Source organism: Harpia harpyja, chromosome 2 (genome assembly GCF_026419915.1).
Source record: "Harpia harpyja isolate bHarHar1 chromosome 2, bHarHar1 primary haplotype, whole genome shotgun sequence".
Lineage (NCBI taxonomy): Eukaryota > Metazoa > Chordata > Aves > Accipitriformes > Accipitridae > Harpia > Harpia harpyja.
Genome location: NC_068941.1, coordinates 18,439,147 through 18,458,272, shown reverse-complemented (window position 1 = coordinate 18,458,272; position 19,126 = coordinate 18,439,147). Strand labels below are relative to the sequence as shown.

The 19,126-nt window shown below is 34.8% G+C and overlaps 1 protein-coding gene across 4 annotated transcripts in view; it reads left to right on the top strand.

Moving 5' to 3' along the window:
- LRBA (LPS responsive beige-like anchor protein) overlaps positions 1 to 19,126 on the top strand; it is a 435,866-nt gene that overhangs the window by 404,122 nt on the left and 12,618 nt on the right. For all 4 annotated transcript variants that reach the window (XM_052772257.1, XM_052772239.1, XM_052772249.1 and 1 more), the window contains 2 exons: positions 1,783 to 1,950; positions 18,751 to 18,852. In XM_052772257.1, coding sequence (XP_052628217.1) covers positions 1,783 to 1,950; positions 18,751 to 18,852 — 270 coding nt within the window. The remainder of the gene's footprint in view (positions 1 to 1,782; positions 1,951 to 18,750; positions 18,853 to 19,126) is intronic.

Genomic DNA, 19,126 nt, shown 5'->3' with positions numbered 1-19,126 from the left:
TTTAAATGACATCATGTTATTCTATTTTTTCTTCATGTACTAAAGTAATTCCCCCTTTTTGTAGATATTCATACCTTTCTCTTGGGTTTTTTTTCAGGTTTTCTCCACTTTAATGCAATTACCTTTTTGATCTTCTATTATAAATGAGGCTGTTAAAATTATTTTTGTTCTTTCCTCAGAACCACTCCCTTAAGTCTTTTGTTACAGTTAATGTTATTTAGTGGCTTGATATGAATACAGTGCCTTTGTATTGCGCAGAAAGAGGGCTACGAAATGTGTCCTACTAGCCATATTATATGATTGACTAATTGTTTTTAATAAATGCACCAAAATATTTCATTTAGATGTGCTTAATTTGAGTCCCAATACTGATTTGTGTTACTACTTGTCATGTTACTAGTTATTATTTTTAAACACTTTTCAGGACATTTTCTTTCAGGTACAGTAGTTTGCATTTCCTATTTCTTTTTTGGCTTGTGTTGTTAATCCTTCCAAAGTCATCACTCTTTTCCGCTCTGTTCTTCCTCATTCTTTATTCAGCCCAAAGCACAAATGGATGCATGGGCATTTGGGCTGAGGAATCTGAGGTCACACATTAATGGCATCACACATCACACTTTCTTGTGTCACTGGATGCAGAATTTGGCCTGGCCCATGTTACCTGAATGGGCCAAGTAGGTGCATTAAGAAATGTGTGTGTGTGTGTGTGTATCTTGTCCCGTCCGTACAAGATCTGCAGTTGCTAGGCTCCAGCAAATGGAGTGAGATGGATTTGAGTGCTTACATTCTCATTTTATAGGATCACGTATGCTGCTGGCAGATCCAGAAACCGGCAGGACACTTGACATGTTTGCTGTGTAGGAGCCAGCCTCTGGCAGGGTGGTCTGGCAGAGATCTGCTGTGGGTGACCTTACATGTGTTTCCTTTCCCACATGCAAATCCACTATGCATGAGCATCCACATTCACATTTTTCTGAAAATATTGTCCTGTTTAGTTAAGGTTAAAAGGTAATAGTCATATTCATGTTTATACAGACTCTTGAATGGCATGTTTTTAACTGCCTGGGCTTTCCTTTCTTTTTAACATTTATGTCTCTTATCAGCGGTACAAGTATTTGTCCTATATCAATGGGTGAGAGAGTTTTTTCCAGGTCTGTCTTCTGAGGTTTTTTGAACATTACAGAAATTCTTAAAAGGGAATGATGCTGGTTGAAATAATTGGCAAATGTTTAAATGGTGATGCAAAAACCTGGGTACAAGAGGAATTTTTTGTCTAAATCTCCTTTTCTCTGTTTAAGGAGATGCTCAAAAGCTGCATATCCTATATACACATATGTGCTCTCACACTACCTATTTCTTCTGGGTCCTAAATGTTCTGTAGCTTCTTCTGATTCCATTTCCCACATCATCATCAGATTTGCATTGTTACTGTTACTTTTGTCAGTGAACTTACCTTAAACTTGTCTTAAAAGAGAATCCCATCATGTTTCCTGTCTGTAAAGTGAATGTAAACATATAGAATTAAAAAAATCCTTCTGGCATGATTGGCCTTTGAATAAAGTATACTATTTATGGACTGTAAATTTTTTTTTTTAGGGACTACTGCATTTTTAAATAAATTTCCACCAAACCAAGAAAAAAAAAATAGCACTCTCCACTATAGTTCTTTTTGGAACCTTTTTTTAATAAAGAAAATATTTCTAAAATACTTTATAATGTATTTAATTTGCCTTAGAAAGAATAAAAGCGTCATTTTAAAACAATCAATTTTATGTGTTTTAGGTAAACTGATACAAGTAATATTTGGACACTGGGATGTTGTAACCTGCCTTGCTCGTTCTGAGTCCTATATTGGAGGAAATTGTTACATTCTCTCAGGATCACGTGATGCAACATTGCTACTCTGGTACTGGAATGGCAAAACCAATATCATTGGTGATAACCCAAGAGGTAAGCAAAACCAGAAAAACCTGTTTTATAAGGACATTTTCTAAAAATGGCTTGAGTGAACACTTTGCATGACAAAGTTTTCAGTAACGTTAATGTCAAAGTACGGTGGGGTTTTTTTTGTAGTGATTAGATCTAGTTTAAAGAATTGAGGGTAAACAGTGCTTGCTTTTCAGCACAAGTAGAACTAATTTTTAAAGTCATAGGATACTGAACATTACAAATACATTTTTTTTCTTGTCTCTCATTCAATTGGAAAGGGGTGGCTCCAGGACTGAGAGAAGGGAACTTGGTTTTTATATTTCCTGTTCAATCTGAGTAAATCTTTTCCTCTCAACATGACGATTTCATTAAATACCTGTATTTGAGTTGTTTAAAAGAAAAAAGACTGTACACTGCTCCAGTGCAGACTGTATTCTATTCAACTGTAATCTTACACATGTAGGTTCTCACAGCAGTACCTTAGCTATCAATAGAGTTATACAGACAGTGAATTTTAACTTCGACTAAGGTCATTGTAATGAGATGTGTAATGGCCTGAGCAGGACACTTAGGTGAAAGGAGGAGAGACACGTGGGACGGATTAAAGAAGCAAGCTTAAAACTTTTTCATTTAACACTTTGGTAGGGTGCTACGTGCCTAATGCTTGCTCTCACGTACTAGGCATTTTAATTGGTTCCAGTGCAAGAAACAGGGCTCATACCGTATAACCAAACTAATAAGTCAGAGTAACTCTGCTTCAGACTAATTCAGTTTTAACCCCTCCCCACCCAAACTCACCTTGCACTTGCCAAAGAATTTAATCTCTTCCATCTTGCACCGTTTCCCAGGAAATCCCAAATCTTTTTATGCATGAAGATTCTCTCTTAACTCATAATTTTCTACGGAAAACAATGAAATGCTATCACTGTTCAACCCTGCTGTGCCTGTATTATATAACAGGAAAGGTAGAAAGTGATCTGATTATTGTGCCAGTTTCACTCCACACAAAAAATTAATTCCTGATGCCCAAAGCAAAGAAGGCAACAGACATGCAGCTTGACAAAAAGCCTGAGTGAGCCAGTTCACAGGAGTAAGAGCCTTTCGAGACAGCTGGTGATGAGAGCTGTGATATGTGAATAGAGGAGCGCATCATAGCAAAACAGTGGTCCTGTTCTCCCTGTTCAGCCAAAAAAAAAAAAATGCTCTGAAGAGAAGAGGTGAGAAGCAGTATATTCTGTCTGTCTTCAGAAGTGTGTTTGTTAGGTTTTCTGCCATACACTTAAGGTCTTCTCTGACCCTGTTTAAATACTAGTAAAAACATACCTGCTGTCTGCAGAGGACGAAATGGATATCTGGAAAACAAGAAGTGTTGTTGTAGCTGGCATATATTGCAATTATAACTAGCATACTATTTCATATAATGTAAACAATATCTGACATCTTCCAAATTAATCAATTTGGTAAAGTTGTGTGTTCCATACTCAATCTGATACTCAACTGGAGGTATTTGAAAAAAAATAGGTGCTTTGACTGAAATTACATCCCATGAACTATTCTGAGGAAGCACAACTAATTAATATCAGAATGAATATCTGACTTTAACTTGCAAATTATTTGATGTTAACTGTGAAAACTATTCAAAAATTGCACAAGATGCAGAAGTTCATTTCACACAGTTACAGAATCGTCAAGCAGAGGATAGGAGCAAACCATCCCCATTATCCTTCCAACAGTCTGATTCAAGAAATGGGAGCTTTTCTGGGATGTGACTAGCAGAATTTTATGAGCATCTTTAAATAAATACAGCTTTGGTTGAGGGACAAAATCTCTGTGAACACTTTATACATATTTTGCAATCTATCAATTTAAAGAAAATGCAAACTCTGCACTATTTTTGCAGAGCTTGTAAACTTGGGAACTCCAAAAAGTCTTTTTGAGAAAGGAACTTAAGACAGTCAAGCAAGCTTGTAAATCCTAAAGAGCAAAACTGCCCTTTTGAGGAGGAAACCCTAAATATTTTACTGGTGTGAAGCAATGAACATTTGTAGGTGTCTCCTCATAGTGTTTTCAAGGCCTGCAAGTGCAGCCCATCTTTGCAGATTCCTAGGCCGGTCCTGAGAAGTTGTTCTTATTGAGTATTTGCCAGGCTTGCCCGCTTTTTGAACAAGACCTTGAGACTGTAGGCTCCTTTATGACCTTAACAGATCACATGCTGAGAATTTGTACCTAGTATGTAACTAGAATAGGTAGATTTTGTTACAATCTGTTGACTGTCTTCTCGAATGCAAATTTCTAACATATTTAATTTTGCAGTTTTCAAAGTTAATGCTAGGCTATTTTAACTGCTGTTTAAAATCAAACAATAGCTACCTGGTAAGTCTCTTTGTTTGCAGTCCTATTAAACTTGTACTTTTAGGGCCATGCAATGGCTCCTATGTTTACTAGTTGCCATTATGTAACTTTTTTTGGTGATACAGCATGCCTGGAAGCCTTTGTTATGAATTGGAATCTCATGGCACTGTACATAGGCCTAGACATGTGTATAGTAAAAGACAGTTTCTGCTTCAAAGAGATGGTAATCTGGTGGGTTTAATTTTTCCCAGAAATAGCTTTCTATAGGCATCTCTGGTCAGTCAAATTTTTTTTTGAAAAGGCAAATAAAAAGAGCTGTTTCTGCTTAGTTCTGATTTTGTCAGAAATGGAAAGCACCAGCAGACTTGTTGGGTTTTGAGCCCTATTACTGCAACTGTAACTTCCATCCATTTGTGGGATGCTAGTTATTTAACTTGTCTGATGACTTTTTGTATTTGAAGCTTGTGATTTTTTACCTCAAAATATAGTTTATTCATGCTTTCAATGAGCACTATTCACTGGAATTTTAGATACTGTCAAAGTTGATACTTATTTCCTTTTTTTTTCTCTATTTAATTGTCTCTAATTTCCATCTGAAAATGACTTCACAGCAACATGCATCCAATGGCACTGTACCAAATCATGATGCCAGAGTAGTTTCAACAAAAATAATCTAAACCAGGAGCATTTCTTTCCTCCTTTCATAGTACGTGTTGCCTCTGATATACATCAATCAGCAGACTAGTATGATCAAGCTACACTAAATACTATCCCATTGGACACCCATTACTTCACCAGTTACATTTTATTTAGGCTCCTTTATCTGGTTTCATTACTTTAGGAAGCACAGAGCTCTTGATCTCTGGCTGCATATATTCATATTTTAGAATGGTACTTAACTCAAGCTGACAAGCCAGGTGGGCTATGGCATACGTGATAAATAAGTGTTTTGTTTGATACTCTTTATCAAGGACAATTTTCTGGCCAACTGGACTGTATGGGAAAATTCTTTACGTTTGTGGTTTAACAGAAGATATATGTTACTGAAATATTCATTATTTACATTCTTTAATTTTTAACTTTTAAACTGACTTAAAGAAATTACACCTATGCAGTCTCACTGTTTAGTTTCTTCCTAATAACTCTCGAATGCATTGATCAATGTAAACCAAGTTTGATGAATTTAAATCTCAAAGATATGAAATTCCTACATGGGACACATCTGCTGGAAACTATTTTTATTCTTCACAAAACAGCTTGATTACATTTAGGTTAAGTCCTTTTTTCCTTCTCAAATTAAAACCTGAAATTCAAAAAATATTTCACCATGCTCTTTGATCAAATGTAGGGTTTTTTTCTTTCTAAACTAATTGTTTTTGAAAATGTAGAAGCATGGCAGTACTTCACTTTGGTGCACAGGCCCTTTCTGATGCAGAAATGTTTCTGTGGACAATTTCTGACTGAGCCGAGGAATAATTCAGAACAGAGCAGAGGATCTGAAATAGTTGTATCCTTTAGAATAGCTCTGAGCCATTTTGAGCTCACATTAATTAGCATAATTTACTGTGGAGATGTAAAGTCACTTTGGTTAGCATAAGGGGCTTTTATTTTTCTCTCCTTGGCATGTGGCTTGCTTTGGGGAGGTGGAGGAGGTAGGAGGGCGAGGATATAACCCTCCCCTTGTACCCCTTGAAGCCCATGTGTGATCTGTATCACAAGGTTGGCTTTTGCATATTTAGAGGCTCCGATCTAATAGCAAGGCACCACTTGGGGACGTGACATTATGCTTCAGGACTTGCGTTCCTGAATAGGGTGGTAGAATGTGTAGAGGTTACTGCGAGAGGGCAGTGTACTTGCAGAAAGATGCCATGTTTTGCACTTGCCCAGCCTACTGCGATGGAGGTGGAGGGGAGGTGAGAAGTGGGGGGTGAGGGGAGGAACTGTGTGTGATGGCTGGAGAAAAGAGATGAGAGAATTCATTTGCATACAAATGGTGTGCATCACTTTCAGATCCCACTCTCGCTTTGAAGCTCAAGTGGCAACTCTTAGTCTTTGGACATTTCCTAGGTTGAGGGATTGCATTTTACTTTGTAATCACAGCACCATAGGAAACAGAGCGGGCAGGAGCTTTGGTCACCTGATCCATTCTCTTTTCCCAAAGAAGGCTTAACTACACCAAAACCAATCTTGACTAATGTTTGTCCAACCTTCTGTTAAAAACTTCGGCAAATATATTTTTGGGCCTTAGAAGCCCTATCATTAGCAGTCTTTTCCCAGTGTTCAGCCTAGTATCCAGTTCTTTTTTGCAGCAGTTGCATTCTATCACTTCTTATATATTTATTCTTTTTGTAGAGAACAGATTATTTATTTTCTCCTTGCAACAACTTCCAGTTATTTGGATTACTGTGACCTGCAGTTCTTTGCTTCCAGATTTAAAAACCCAATTCTTTCTGTCTTTTGCCATAAGTTATGGTTTTTTTGACCCCTGATTTTTTTTTTGTGTGTTCCTCTCTTCTTCGGTTGTCTGTCTTCCTCAAAGTAGACTCAGCAATGCAGTTGAAGCCTTTCCAGTAATAAGTAGAAAACAACCTGTTTTACAGACCAGTACTTTTCACATCCCCATGGGTATCTGTTTCAAAACAGCATGACAGTGTTAATTCTTTTAAGTGTATGAACCAATATAAATTTCAGTCTTTTCTGAAGAACCACCATCTACTCATTTGTTTCTCTTCCTCTGTGTAGTTTGACTGTGGAACCTTGTCTTTAAACATTCTGAATTGTATTCTTTTTAGACCATTTCTCAAATTTGTCAAACTGCTTTTGAATTCTCATCCTGTCCTCCAGCAGACTTGCAGCAACTCATGTCTGCAAATGTAATTTGCAGTCTTACTCTATTAAACTGGTCATTAAAGAAAATAGATAGTACACAGTTAAGGAATGCCCGTCAATAGCTTTCTGAATATAGCTTTCCAACTGGCTTTTCATCTGATGTATAGTAGTATCCTCTAAATACGTGCTTCCCTACTTTCCTTAAGAAATTGCCCACGTGAAACAGTGCCAGACTCCTTACTAAAGTCAAAATACATGATGTCTCCCTGAACACAAGTCCTGTTACTTTGCCATTGCAACAAAAAAAAATGGCTTTGACATGATTTGTTCATAACAAATCCACATCAGCTGTTACTCATCTTCTTTTCTTCTAGGAAATTGTGTGTGTGTGTATACATAAATATAAACGTTTTGCCAGTATTTTTTCTGTTTGTTGGGATTAAGCAGCCTACTCTTCAATTTCTAAGTTTTCCTTTTCCTGCTTCTTAAACAACACAAGACTTTTCTTTAGTCTTGCAGAACCTCACCCAATATCCATAAAACAACAGTTACAACTCTGGGATTACATAGTTTTATTTTCACAGTATCCTTAAATCTGTATTATCAGGCCAATTGAGTTCCAAACATTTAACTCATTTAGGTAGTCTCTAATTGAGACAACAGTTCTCATTGCTGCTTTTACTTATGTTTGCTGCCTGACTGCAGTTGGCTTTAATAAAAAATTATTGAAGACTTTTAGTGAAATACTTTTAAATGTGTGGCATCATCTATTGGTATTGCTTGCTCTTAATAACAGACCAACTCCTCATGAAAACATATTTTTGTGTTTCTAGAGTGACTGTTCTGTCATTGTTAGTTGCATCTCATCTATGCTTGGCTATCCTGGGTTTGTCCCTGCTTGCTCATACCTTGCCTCTTACACGGGTTCAGAAAAATCTCACTTATTTTGATCTTTCTGCCTGACTTCCCTGTGTAACAGTCACTTGAGAACTTTCAGTTGTGCCAGCTGGTATCTTGTCTGTCTTATCTTTCTGCTGTATTGGAGCGTTTTTTGCTAGTATCCTTATTACCTTTTCCTTTCTTTCTCTGTAGACTTAACTTCCCATGAGATCTTACAGAACAGTGTTCTGTATCTATTGAAACCCGTCTTCCCAAAATACTTTGAAAATTATCTTGTTGTCCTTGTTCTTTCCCTTATAAAGCATATTGAACACTCTCATATCTTCCGCACTTTCATGTAAGTTCCTTTCACCACCATGTTTTTGATGTTTTGCTATATTGGTTATAATCATATCTAGGTCATCTCTAGCTGTTGCTTATATATTAAAAATTGTCACCGAATTGCTTGCTACACACATACTTGTATTTCTTTGCCAACAAATGTCTTTGTAATTGGAATATCCTATTTTCTCCAATCCTCCTTCTCAATGATCCCTATACCTACCAGGTAGAGGCCAATCAGAGAAGTAAGTATCAATCTATGTCTTCAACTTTTTTGGTTTTTCGCTGTAATTATTTTGTTCGGATGTACTTTCATGGAGGGGAGTTTTACAGTGGTGAATTTATTGTCTTAATATTGTTTATAAAATTGTTTGTGCTTATAAAATGGTAGGCATTTCCATAGTCAAGGTGAAGATAAAGCACTTTTCTGCTATTCTTGTACTATATTCATAGAATATGAAGAGACTGTTCTGTTCTTTCAAAATGCCTATGGATTTGTTCATAATTATTTTTTAGTTTTCATATTTTGAAAAACAAAAAGATATCTAATTTAGAAATTGGATTTGCTTAATGAAATTAAGGCTTAACCAATAAAAGTATTCAGTACTAATGAAATGTACAGCCTGTGTATAACTGTATTACTACTACTAATACTAATGTGATCTCTTCTGAGTTATTGCATTGATCTTCCACACATACGTGAATAAAACAAATTATATTACCTCCTTTATGTTAGCTCATAAAACTAGAAAATGTTACTTTCTGTATGTATCACATTTGCATCCTGAGGATTATGGGGGTGCTTTCATTGCGTAGTTTTATATTTTTTAGAGGGTACTATATTCAGGTTTTCTGAAGTGTGTTAGAGAAATTAAATGCTCTTAGTAGTGTAGCTGTGTAGCAGGGCACATGTGTGAATGAAGCATGTGATTTCGTACTTGAACAAAACAATTACTCTATTTAACTGAGATTTAATTGAGAGGATTCATTGAACGCTTTTACTATTGCTAACATGTAGAATATCTTCCTCAAATACAAATTTTTAAAATACATAATTTTTTCAATTTCTAAAATATGAAATCTCCCCAAGGATTCAAAATTTAATCACCAGTTTCCTGTCTTGCCGAAGAACAGTCTAGCTGCTATCCAAGCTACTTTTAAAAAAACCTGTATTTTGTTTGTTTTTTTTTTTTTATAGCTATAATTCCTAAATAAGTATTTGAATACCTGAAAGACTTTTTATCAATTAACATTATTATTAAATTAAAGCTATGGTCTTGAGACTAGAGAAATCATTAGTTTTAATTGTATTAGTAATCATAGCAAAAGATAAAACATTTGTATTTCATCAACTGCTACACACATTTTTCAGTTTGAAAATATAACATTTTTATAAGTGAGTGCTTGATAATTAATTAAAGTGGATAATGCAGTTGATTAAAACTTTGAAAATATGACCTGATGAGCATCTTTGTGTTGGTTGATTAAAGAATAATGTCATAGGTAAAAATTTCTGTGTACTTAGACACACTAATCCTGTAAACCTGAATTCTATGAAGGCTTGCATACGTACTTGCCTCTGTACACACTGATTTCAAGCAGGTCGTATGTCTGCTGTTAACTTAGTAGCAAAAGACCCTCTTTGCCTTCTTCCCCCATCCTTATCCTCATCTTGAATTAATCTGCATCTTGGTTCCCAAGTTTCTGCATGATCTTGACTTTTATCTTCAGTTTCAAAACCAATGATAATATAGAAGATAAGGTTCCACATTTCTGAAGAACATTTATAGCATAAATATTTATTTAGGATTTTAATGGTTATTTCCCCCCCCAAAAATACAATTTTGGAAGTCGTTTGCGTAACAGCTTCTTTTCTTAAAAAATTAATTGGTAAGTAGTTGTAAAAATCTTATCTGTCAATGTTCCCTCTTGCATTTATCATGCTAAGTAGTAGGGGTATCAAAATGTCCATGAATCAGTAATCAAGTTAGTTAGTAATGGAAATTCTGCTATTATTGTTAATTTCTGTCAAATGCTGGTCTACCGTAACAGCTAAAATTTGCAGAGCCTCCAAATACTAAAATATGTTTGGAATTGCTGCAGTTATTAAGGCGATAGATGCTGTTCACTGTAGTCAGTCTGTTAAAAGAGTGTTGCTCTATGATAGTACAGCACCGAGAGTTCAAAACCAGTCTGCATGTGCTCCTTTTGGTGTTCAGTAGTACTTCTATCTTTTACCCCTGTACACATTATATTATTGTGTGAGTGCTTCTTCAAAAAAAGGCAGTAAATAATTCAGTATTACTTTAACACTGTTTAACTGCAGACATAACAAATATTCTTTGTTTCTCAAAAATGGCTGGACAAGTAGCACACTATTGTATATAAAGAAAGAATCCTTTAGCACCATCTGCTGGCATTGAGTTGAAAGCTGATCTTGGGACTGACTCCAAAGCACTGCCTAGTAAAAAAATATTTAAATTATATGTATTTTCACATATTTGGTGCAAAAAAAAATTGATTTCATTTGTAGTATAATTTTTATCCTTTTTATTAAAGTTATAATGAGAAAATACAATGTGAATTTAAGGTTAATGTATGAACTGAAATGGAAATAGGTCAGGAGTGTTTTGTTAAGTGCGACTGTAAAAAGAGATGGAGTACTTTTTTATTTTTTTCCTTGAGCTTTAGTAAGTGCAATATTAAATTTTTCTATTCTTCTTGTAAGTCAAATTCAGTAAAATTTATTTCATAGAGAAGACCCACAAAGCTTAGAAAAGTATCTGTAACATGTTTTGAAAAGGGCAACAACCCCTAAATGTTCTTCTACCTAACATTTATTGCAATATTTGATGTTAGTCTTGAAAGCCTCATGAAAGCTTAATGGACAGAGGCCCTGATGCTGTAAGTGGTCCTACAATTCCCTGTATCTTCCTAGGGCACCGTTGTAGCCAGCGCAGCAAGTACTGGGACTATTTGCATTAATCTAGAACAGAGCCTTAAATTATACAGCTACAAAAGGTCACTGTCATTTCTTTTTTAAACTGTAACACATTGATACCTCAAGGAGGTTGAGGCCTCATTCCTCCAAGTACTCTAGAAATGACATATAAATGAAGGTTCTAGCCTCTGAATATTTAAACTGAAAGAAGATGAGGTATAACAAGTGGATGAATTCTGGTATATCTGGAGATCTGCAGTGATGCTGCCTAAGCAATATAATTTTGTATTTATACAATGCCAAGAAAGTCATGTCATAGATAGATATGAGGACATGTTCTTCATTGAAAAGAACTTGCAATAGCATTCACTGATGCTTCAGAAAGCATTTAAATAGTCATAGTGATTTGGTACTGATGAGCATGTAAGTTTGTGTGCTATAAATATTTGTTTTGGCTAAAACTATGTCCTATAGTGTTAAGCACAGCATCTGGATCATCCTTGTTTTCAAGTGGCTAAGGGAGATTGTGTTCCAGGATTTGTCAATCAGAGTAGGTAATTGCAAGTAACATTGTAGAGCAAGTTTTGAGGCACAATCCAGATGCAAGTGAAGGCAGTATGTATTTTGAGACTGGAAACAGAGGAAGAGTTTGGATGCTGCTTTTTTGGCAGTATACAGCTTCAGGTGTCACTAAAACTATATGCATGAAATTCTCCAGAAGGATAAGGATATTTAGTGCTTCATGATGTAATGCAGACCTTTGAGTTCCAGGAAAAACAATGCTATATTTACAACTTGTAACTAATAGTTGATGTGGTAAAAGGAATTATATTCATATGGTAAATGAATACAACCTTAATGTGCACCATATGCATAGTGGTGGGATGATGGACTAATATATCACATCTATTTACCTTGTTTGGTTGCTGGGAAAAAATAACCATTCAGTTCAAAGTCTATACCATGTAAGACAGAAGAGAGTAATGCAGGAGATATAATAATTTATATTCTGGAATAAAATTACCAACTTAAATGTTGCAAAAATTATTTGGTCAATACAATAATCCTGACTCAGGTAGAAAATTATTTTGTAAATGTTTCTGGATCTAAATTCTATTAACGCTAGCATCACAGAGATAAGCATTACTCCGCTGAGTGCAAGAATACTATATGTAATTAGAATTATGGTCTGCTTCATTGAAAAAGTATCTGTTTTAAAACAGTTACTTTTAAAAAACCAGCTAATTTATGTATGCTCTAAATTTGGAGTATGCCATCAGTATTCCCAGTTACATGGATACAAAAAGGTGGTAAGCATCTATCTAGTGCAATGCACTATTGGTGCATTGGTTTGAAATTAACTTTAAAGAAGCAATCAAATAGCTAAAGCACAGACTTTTATAATGTGCTGTTATGGAACAGTATTATTTTGCAGTGATTTTTCTTATTTTAAACAAAGTTATTTTAATATAGTATTTTAACAGAAAAACCAAACCCAACCTGCTGAATTGAGCTGAATTCTCATATGAAACCTCTCATCTCAGATTATTTTCTGCGCAAGGTATAAAATACTATATAAATTTCAACTATTGGTCCGTTTTAGTATGTTGTAAGATGTCTTTTATCTTACAGCAATTCTGCAGTAGGTGCTATTTCTGACTGGAATAATTGCTTGATGGGGTTTTTCCTTTTCTGTTGAGGTTTGTTGTTCTTTTTCTTGGACTCACCAAGTAATGGAATAGTTGTAAGTATAAACCACAAGAGAGAAAGAGGAAGAAAATAGATTTTTTTTTTTTTTTAGCATAAACAGAAAAAGCCCCTTCATAAAGCTGTTTTAGAACATTCTCAAACAAAAATGACAGTGTTTTAAAACTTCAAAGCTGATATTTAAGTAGCAGTTTATGAAGTCGGGATGGTGCAAATATTAAAATATTAGTGTACGCTGACCCTGAATATTCACCTGCAGATACTTTTCAGGAGCTTCAAAAAGGTCTGTATTCAGTGGGAGGAGTCCTGCTGAATGACTTCCAGGATTTCTAGCAGATGAATCCCCAGTAAGGGTGAACTCGTTCCAGAAAGCTTCGTATTGCACATGGTATAGGAATTAAGAGGCTGGCGATTACTGACTTCTGAATTGTAATATCCAATTCATGAAGGCCTGTTAAATCTTTTTCTTTACTGTGTTTATTTTGGAAATCATGGTGAACCTGTTCTCTTGACATGATGTGTATGAAAAATCTCTTATTCGTACTGAATAAATTTTAGTCACTTGTTGCACAGTGTGACTGTGGGAAGAAGTGCAGTAAGGCTTTCCTGTGTTATATTTGCTGAAATGAATTCTACAAGATAAATCTAATTTTTTTTTTCTTTACTGAAGAAACATAACAGCACTATATAGCATCTTCTGTGTTTTATGTTTCTAGATTTTGCTTCAGGATAGAATGATGTGTTGTTCAAAGATATTGTTCCTTTTTCAGAAAATGTACGGTTGAAGTGGTTTTTGCAAAAACAAAACTTGCATCTAGGCATAAGGTTGTACTTTTTGTTGTAAAAAAAGTCTGAACAGATGGGAAGTAGTTTGAAAGAATTAGAGGAAATGCTGATGGAGTGTCATGTGAAGAACCAGACAACAATGAAGCTCCTATATAATGTGGAAAGATTACATTGTTACATAAAAATGCATATTTACAAAGGAAAGATTATTCAAATTGTGTGGTATCACTTTAGTAAAATCTCATATCCACCAAAGAGCTAGCCTTTCTGCGCCAATGAAATGGGTTTTTAACCAGTTGGCTGTTATTTAAGTGTTCACTGTGTGTGATCTATAAATAATGTTAATATACAGAGTTTATATAATATTTGACAGTCATCACTTTGATGTAATTAAACTCTGAAACTTGCTATATAATCAACATAGAAGCCTAGCAGCAAATTAGTTTTCTTGATTTACTTACATTTTGCTGAAAGCACTTTTGTCCAAATGTCATATATTCTGTAAGTGCATTTGTACTTCTCAAACTGATGTCAAACCTTTTATTGTTTTCCTCAATTTTTATCATATGAAGCAACTTCAAAATTGTGAAATTTGTAAAACTATTTTTAGAAGACTTTTCTTATATATATATAATTTGGTTTCGTTGATGTCTCTTTCTGAGAAAGTACTCGGTCACTTATTTTTGCAAGAAGTAGGTAAAAAGATAGTTAGATTAACTGATGCTTCATTTAATTCAGATTTTATATTGACATAAAATCACATAATTAATTTGCCATTTAAAAGTGCCCTACAGCCTCTGCAATCATAGAATAATAATTTAGAAATGACTGTTTGGCTGTCTGTGACTTATCATAATTAACTGTCTTCTCAGCATAAAACATAAAAAGGAGCTTACTCAAATACTTTATATTTTAATGTGTTGCATAATATTATCTCACCCAGAAATAGTAGGAAGAGTATGTCGTGTGTTTCATTGTGAGATAAGTTTTTCAGTCCATCTCTAGTTTGATTTCCTTTTAGGGAGATACTTTTCTTTAAATAAGTTCCTACGTTTGGCTCAGCTCTTACAGCTTAGTGCTGAAAATATAGAAATAGTCATTTTAGAACTTTACTGATGGATTTAAAATGTCATGATCCTGTCTTGTTTTGTAACATCACCAAAGCTGAAAAAATAGCAGAGAAAGACCCAGCAATACAAACCAATTTCTTGTTAACCAGTAAGGCATATCTTTTTCTGGATGTCATTAAACTAGAAGAAAGTTTTGACTTTGCTATAATCCTGCTGTTCCTTTTTAAATGTAGTTTCCAAACGCCTAACATTTTTTCACTGAAATATCGCCATAACCTGACATGGTATCATGTGCTCTTCTTTTATCTTCTGAAGCTTGAATTTTATGATTTGAAATGTACTTCAGTCACTTAAGGAAGAGTGATATTTTATTCTATTTTCTATGGGAAAACAGCTTTGCAGAAATTATTTACTGAAATGGAGGAGAGTTCTTTTGAAATAATTTGAATTATTACCGCAAAGGTAAAGTATTATGTCCATTACTGGAAAATAACTTTATGTATACCTCCTGTGACTTAAATAAATCATTGATGACATTTGTTGCAAAGTGAGTGTGGCATTAAGATTCTTACAGCATTCAACTTCAAGTAGCAATCCAGCAATGGTGTAGACTAAGGATATTATTATGTACTATGCTCAGAAAAGCACATCTGTAAAACTGGTGTGTCTTGGTTATTAGTGCTAGGATTTGAACTATCTTTAATTTCATTTGACTTGTTCATCTTCCTTAAGAATCTCCATAAAGATGCACAGAGTATTCTTTTCAGTCCTTAGTTAGGGTTTGCATCAGTGGTCGTAAACCTGCTTAGCGGACAAAGACTCTTTTCCCTTTGAAGTCACTTCCCCAGCTTTTCAAAAGGTCTGCAAGCTGGTTCCCCTAAAACAATTTAGAGAAGTTTGAAGTGGTGCCCCTTAAACCAGCAACAAAATAAAATTTTCTCTTTGCATTATTGAAAACCATGACAATCTTCTGAAGCAATAACAGTTTAAAAGCTTTTAAAGAAATCTGTTCTGCTCTACGACCAGCTTTTAAGTTGACCCCATTATTTGGAAAATCAGAGGCTTGGAAACCCCTAAATACTTGACATTCTTATCAAAGGACTCAGCCTGACTTTTCACAGGACTCCTCTTTTACAGTATTTATTCAAGTCCTAATTTCTTTAAAGATACTATTCAGATTTCTTCTATTTCTTTTTTGCAGTAAGGTGTTTCTTTAGAACAAATGTAATTTAGTAAACAGTTGATATAATTTATGAACACTGATCCTGCCACCTGTAGATTTACACTCTATTATGTTTGAAGTCAAGTCCCAATTCTAAAAAGACTGAGCATTACTAATGTAATTTTACCTTTCTGTGGACTGTGATAAACATATATGCTCAGTTTCTACTTCTTGTTTTAAGAATCTTGTCTCCTACATTTTACATATATAGTTACTGACAGCCTAATGTAGGTGAAGCCTACAGTAATGTAGTTGCTGTAAGCAGTAAGTTTACTATAAGGATTTTGTTTATCTATGCCTCCTAATAATTCATTCAGACATTGCTTCTTACAGGTCCTTCTAACTCCAACATCTTATATTAATTACCTCTACTACAACATTGCACATTTAAAACTTCTCTGATTTCAAAAGTTTCATTAACATGTATAGTGTATAATTAGATTAATTCCTTGCTGATCTATGCAACTATGTGTTAAATGCCATTTCTGAAAGCAAAAGAAAGCAAAATAAAGCAATAAAACCAGAATTACAGAATTTTCCTAATGTAGGCAGCTCATTTAAAAGAAAACAAACTAACAAGAGCTTTAAATGCACAAAGCTGCCTCCTGTTTTATGGCTTGGGGACAACAGGGAGAAAGAATTGTGTCAACAAAATCAAATTGTTACTGGATAATAAGGCTGTTATGGTTGCTGTTACGTTTTCCCCTAGAGCTGCAAATTTGTGGCTTGTCTACACAATGTTCATTTATGAATCTTTGAAGGTTCCTGCCCCATTTTAGGTGAGGGAAGTTCAATAGAGCAAACTTTCTCTAAAAGGTTTTTGAGCGTTTGTAGGATCAGCCACCCGAGAAGCACCTAGAGGTCATTAAGTCTACCCTTATGCTTCTAATTTGTTGGGAGTTTTTCCTTTGCTTCTGAACTGTCTGCCATACTTCCTGGGTTTGAGTGTGTTTTGCCAAACATTATATGAAACAAAAGCAATAGCTTTTAATGATTATTTATTAAGAGATTAGGGACAATTCAGCAAGTTACTCCAAAGCATTTTCAGATTTAAAATGTTGATAACATACATGTATATGGGTGTGTGTATATATTTACATGTATATATTTAGTGTATGTGTATATATTTAAGAAGAAACAGATTTATTTACTTTTCAAGATTTTGTATTGTGGATATAAATTATAGATTATAACAGTAACTTCAGAATAAATCAAATTTTGAAAGGCCAAAATCCTTGATTTGATACTTTGTCATAGATTATGACCTTTTCTAAAAAGCCATTTGAATGTGCCAGCTACACAGGCACTCTGGGAGGTGGTGCAAATGGTCTGAGTAAAAATGTAAAATACGGAGAGTAAGCTAAGCTTTTATTTATGCAAGCCCAGATCTACACTTCTTTTCCACAGAAGTCTCTCACTGTACACGTGCAGGGTCTGGGTAGCTACCTGTTTTAATATATTTCCATAATTTCTAATAAGACCCAGTACCAGTATTGCTAGTAATGTTAAGGCTCTACAGGGACAAACTAATGACATTATGCTGGTTTTATCTTTTGAAAAGTTACAACCCCAAATGTAATTTGAATGATGCTACCTTAGTAACCAATGGTGTCAGTTGGCCCTATTACTACTGTGTCTCTTTGCAAAACCATCTCCTGTTTTTGCAGTAGAAAAAGTTTGATTTTACCACTGCTTTACTGCCTCGTTCGTATCTCACATATCATCATTTATTGTGAAGTAAAATCACTCCCTGCTGCTTAAAAACTCATCTAATCCTTTTTGAAACTACATGATAACATTGCCCCAAATACATTCTTTAGAGTTTATATGCTTTGTAAAATGCTATGAATGAACTAATCATATGGTAGTACAGAAATAAGATTGTGATTTCCATGAAATGCTAGCATTCTTGAAGAGGGTGATCCAGCAAATGACCCGTGAGTGAAGTTACAAAACTATTTAAAGAGCTTTATAGCATTTGCTTACCTTTTCTGTGTCTTGACCTGGAGAATAATTTTTTTTCCCCTTTAAATGTGCCAGTTGTACAATTTCTTTTTATTTATGGTATCCATATATGTTTGATTACAAAGAGAATCTCAAAAAAAATACAGTTTTATTTGTTCTTGTTGCAGGGAGATGTCTAATAGGACCAACGGTAATTAATGTTGGGTTTGGGTATTTTGATTTTGCAAACTCATCTGAAATTCATATTGATTACGGTCCCAGCTCCACATCTTAAAAGGAACTAGATGTCAGGCTCAGGTTTCAACACCGTTACTAGGTTAAAATAAAATCAGACAATGGATATTTTGCTTCATCTTTGGGCACTGTAGGTGTTTTCTCTCAGTACCTGTCACGGCAACACTTGTGTTTACTTATGACTGTTATAGGAAAAGGTAGTAATTGACTTAAATATCTTCCTCCACAAAAAAAAAAAAAAAAAAAAATAGAGAGGGGCAGACAGAGGGAGGGGAGAATGCAAATCTGTGTGCAGGCTGAATTCCTGTAGTATACTGCTGCTGTCCTATATAGATATGAGTACAGAACAACCATATGCAAACAGTAGCATAGAAGTGATTTGTCAGGAACATGAACTCAAAGAGCAAGGAAACTGAAGGTTCTTCAGTGATTGAAAGCAGCAATTTTAGAAATAGATTGTAACCAAGGATTGCTGTTGGGTTTTTTTATTGAAGGTGATTTTGCAACTCCTCGAGCTATTTTGACAGGACATGACTACGAGATCACCTGTGCTACCATTTGTGCTGAACTTGGCCTGGTGATAAGTGGTTCAAAAGGTAAGGTAGCTGTTGTCATTTCTTTCTGTTCATGAAGCTATAATCCTAATGCAAAAAGGAATATAGTCTCAGGTGGCAGAATTTATTAAGTTTATGGTAGCTTTATTTCTAACCTTTTTTTTAGTTGCTATGGAATTTGAAACCTCTTTTTAAACACGTTAAAATGGAGGATTATTCAGACATTTACAAGAAGCAGCAACCTCATCAGTTGCCCTATTATAGCTTACTGATTACTGTTTCTTTTTGTTTGTTTATCCAGTGTGTAACTGCATAT